At 51.0% G+C, this 4306-nt stretch overlaps 1 protein-coding gene across 1 annotated transcript; it reads left to right on the top strand.

Annotated features, from left to right (window-relative positions):
• Window positions 1-292: 292 nt before the first annotated feature.
• Window positions 293-4018, top strand: MAFB (MAF bZIP transcription factor B). Its single transcript, XM_048322043.1, has one exon. It carries the CDS (start codon window positions 1004-1006, stop codon window positions 1937-1939), a length of 936 nt encoding a protein of 311 aa, XP_048178000.1. The 5' UTR covers window positions 293-1003; the 3' UTR covers window positions 1940-4018.
• The last annotated feature ends 288 nt before the right edge of the window (window positions 4019-4306 follow it).

Here is a 4306-nt window from a genome sequence, read left to right as displayed (position 1 = left end):
GGAGCAGAGAAATAAATAAATAAGTAAGTAAACAACAAAATAAATAAATAAATAACTGGGAAGGCGCGGGTGCGGGAGGGGGAGCCGGGGAGCGCCCGGAGGTGCGGGCTGGGAGCGGCGGGCGCTCAGCTGGCGCTGCGGAGCTGTCACGGCGCGGCCCGGCCCCGTCCCCGCCCCCGGCCCGCGTCCGCCCGGCCCCGCCGCCGCGCTGCCATTGGCGAGGCCGCCGCCGGCCCCGGCCCCCGCCGCGCTCTCGGCGGGCACGGCCGTATAAGAAGCCAAGGGGGGCTGCACTGTGATCACAGCTGCACAACGAGCGCTGGCGGCGGCAGCTACAGCAGAGACCTGGGCTGTGCTCGTCCCCCTTCTCCTCCTTTTTTTTTTTTTTTTTTTTTTCCTCCTCCTTCCTCCTCCTCTTCCCTCCCCTTCGCCTGCGCTGCCAGAGCCACCGAAACTCCCGTGCAGAGCCCCGCCGCCGCCGGTAGCCCGTGCGCTGCCCCGGCGCTCGCTCGGGCTGGAAAGTTGCGGCAGGCTCCGGGCTCGGCTGCCGCGGGGAGGGGGCTCCGGACTTACAAAACCCGGCTGGGGGCACAGGCTGGGCGTTTACACCGACCTTCTTCTTCCTGCACAGACCCGAAGGCAGCATCTTTGTTTTGTTTTGCTTTTGCCCTTCCTGCTACCGCTCCTTTCTCCTTGCGACCGGGCGCCTCGGAGCCGGGAGCTGCCGCAGCCCGCGGTGCGGGGCGAACGCTGATACCGAGAGCCAGGAGCCAGCCAGGCGGCCCCGGGGGCCGGCTCGTCCTTGGCTTTGTTGCTCCGGACTGAAGAAGCTCCAGAAGCCGGGAGAAGGAGGCGGCGGAGGAGGGGGAGCAGAGGAAAGGAAGCGAGAGCTGAAAGCCAAAGTTGGTTTGGAATAGAGGAGCGCGGCCAGCCCTCTGCCAGACTGCGCGCTGGGGTGAAGTCTCCAGCCCCCTCCGCCGGGAGAGGTGCCCGCAAGACAGCGATGGCCGGAGAGCTCAGCATCGGAGCCGAGCTGCCCACTAGCCCGCTGGCCATGGAGTACGTGAACGACTTCGACTTGATGAAGTTCGACGTGAAGAAGGAGCCCCTGGGCAGGAACGACCGCTCGGGCAGGCACTGCACTCGCCTGCAGCCGGCCGGCTCCGTCTCCTCCACCCCCATCAGCACCCCCTGCAGCTCCGTGCCCTCCTCGCCCAGCTTCAGCCCCACCGAGCAGAAGACCCACTTGGAGGACCTGTACTGGATGGCCAACAGCTACCAGCAGATGAACCCCGAGGCGCTGAACCTCACCCCAGAGGACGCTGTCGAAGCCCTCATTGGGTCCCACCAGGTGTCCCAGCAGCTGCAGGGCTTTGAGGGCTTCCGGGCCCACCACCACCACCATCACCACCATCACCAACACCACCACCAGTATCCCGCAGTCACTCACGAAGACCTGGCCGGCAGCGGGCACCCTCACCATCACCACCATCATCACCACCAGGCCTCTCCCACTCCCTCCACCTCCTCCAGCTCCTCCCAGCAGCTCCAGAACTCACACCAGCAGCATCCCCCCTCCAGCAGCGTGGAGGACCGGTTCTCAGATGACCAGCTGGTCTCCATGTCTGTGAGGGAGCTCAACAGGCACCTCCGAGGCTTCACCAAAGATGAGGTGATCCGCCTCAAGCAGAAGAGGAGGACCTTGAAGAACAGGGGCTATGCCCAGTCCTGCAGGTATAAACGTGTCCAGCAGAAACACCACCTGGAGAACGAAAAGACCCAGCTCATTCAGCAGGTGGAACAGCTCAAGCAAGAAGTGACCCGGCTTGCCAGAGAGAGAGACGCCTACAAGCTGAAGTGTGAGAAACTTGCCAGCAATGGCTTCAGAGAGGCCGGCTCCACCAGTGACAACCCGTCTTCCCCTGAGTTCTTCCTGTGAGTGCTTAACAAAAATAATTAAAAAACAAACAAAAACCCCTCACCCCCCAAACCTGACCCCTGTCACCTTCCCCCCCCGCTCCCATCCTCCTCTGACATCTCCATCCATCCGTCTGCTTGACTAGAGAGAAAGGAGGAGAGAAAAATAGAGACTTGATTTTTTTTTTTTTTTTTTTTGCAGCATCCAGTCTTCTAGAGTAGCTGTGGGAAAAGTAGGCTGGGGGTGGGGATGGGAGAGGTAAAGTGCAACTTTTTGACTTTCGTGTGCAAGTTAGAGAGGGAGACAGAGGCAAAGGAGAAAAGGACAAGTGAAGCGTTTTATAGATCGCTTGCTTGCAGAGCGAGATGGACTTTAAAAGAATAATAATAAAAAAAGGACAATGAACAAGCCATCTATAATGTACTGCCTGCTTGGAAAGGGAGAGGACATATACAGCACCATCTCATGCACAATTTACCTGCTTGGAAAAAGAGAATAAATAAAAAGGACAATATATGCAAACTCTTCATATATTGCCTGCTTTGAGAAATAAGTTACAGGACTCAGATGGGACATTCAATCTAAGAAAAGAAAGAAAGAAAAAAACTCATCAGTTTTATTGCCTGCTTGATTATATAGAAAAAATACGAAAATCTGCATTAAAAATATTAATCCTGCATGCTGGACATGTATGGTAATAATTTCTATTTTGTACCATTTTCTTGTTTAACTATAGCATGTTGATCATCGATCATAGATTTCTGTTGTTGTTTTGTTTCATCAATAAGAAAAGCATCAAAGGTTATCGAACTTTTTACTGCTTGTGCAGTTTTGTTCGTTGGTTTTGCTCTTGTTTTCTTTTATGGTTGTTAGCTTGTAAATATCTGCTACTTCAAACCGTACAGGAGAAAAATACACAAAAAACAAAATAACATTTCAGCAGGCTGGTTATACGGTTTGTTTGGTGTTAAAGAGATACTGAAAGAAAAAAAAAAGTTATGGGCATTTTGCATTAGAAAAAAACCAACTTTGTATATCTGGTGCACTTTTAAGTTGTATTTTTTTTGTTAGTTTTCATTTTGGTTTTTGTTTGTTGGGGCAGAAGCAAAACCGCCTGAATAGCATTGACAAACCTAAACTTAACAGGGAAAAACTCTCCTCGGTCACTAGAACCTACTCCATGCCTTAAAGTGGCAGCGAAGCTCTTTCCTCCAGGACAATTCCCAGCCTGAGTGGTTAGGCTTGGCCAGATAGTTTCCCTTCTGATTGTACACTCAGGAAGCGAAGGACGGACGAGATACCAGTTCCATTTAAAAAACAACTGCCCCTAGATTTTCGGTAAATAAAGAGAAAAAACAACCCCAAACCCTCCTCGTTACCAGTCAAGTTGCGATAGCAGCGAGGGCTCCGTGTCGCCACTGAAGTTGGGTTTCTCAATGGCAGCAGCTGATGAGTGGGCTGGGAAAGCATATAATTCTAAAACTTTTTTTAGGAAGACATACCGCAACTTTTAAGTGTATTCTTTTGCAATGATTTGTAATCTGCTTCTCTGCTTCCCTATGCAGCGAGTGAAAGTTTTAGCCAAAATTTATTTGCAGTTGTATAGTAGTAGTAGTTTGGAGTCTTATGGGTGTTTTTATTACTTTTTTTTTTTTTCCTCCTGCAGGTCAGTAAAAGGATTTACGTTGCACTGACAAAAATACCAAAATGAAAACTTATTTTTTAGTTTCCTTTTAGGATAGCTGGCACTGCTGGCCGGATGCATTTTAAGTTTGTATTAGTTTATAAATTAACAGTAATAACAAGATTGTAATGAACAGCATGGTGCTTGCAGTTTTAAATATTGTGGATATTAGTCATGCATCAGAAAACGATCTTTGGTTTTTACTGATTCAACTGTGTTGAAATCAAAACATTGCAGCAGCGGGAAAAAAATTGTTTTTATTTCATGTAAAGTTCTGAAGGGATCAATTTCAAATCCTGCTTATGATATGAAAAATATTAAAAAACCTGGTCTATTGTAGTTTTATTCAGACTGGTTTCTGTTTTTGGTTATTAAAATTGTTTCCTATTTTGCTTATTAAAATCATTGAAATGGCATTTCTTGGAGGGACCTGCTTCTCTGACGTCGCGTGTTCCAAAAAAAAAAAAGGAAAGAAGGGAAAAGTTGTGGCCCCGTCCCTGTCCTCACCCTGCTGCTGGCGCTGCGCTTGTAGGGGGCTGCGGCCCGGGGGGGGGGGCTCGGAGCTGCTTTGCCCACTCGGGAACGCTGCTGCTCGCAGGGTGGGAGCTCTCAGCCTTCACCCTCCTGTGCTTGGGTCGGAGCTCGCCCGGGGCAGGGGGACCATCACCCCGAACCCTCCGGGGGCAGCGGAGTGCCGGGAGCCC

This window comes from Corvus hawaiiensis, chromosome 17, assembly GCF_020740725.1.
Source record: "Corvus hawaiiensis isolate bCorHaw1 chromosome 17, bCorHaw1.pri.cur, whole genome shotgun sequence".
NCBI classification, from domain to species: domain Eukaryota; kingdom Metazoa; phylum Chordata; class Aves; order Passeriformes; family Corvidae; genus Corvus; species Corvus hawaiiensis.
The sequence above is the reverse complement of the archived record's forward strand: the minus strand, read 5'-3'. Positions and strand labels throughout refer to the sequence as shown.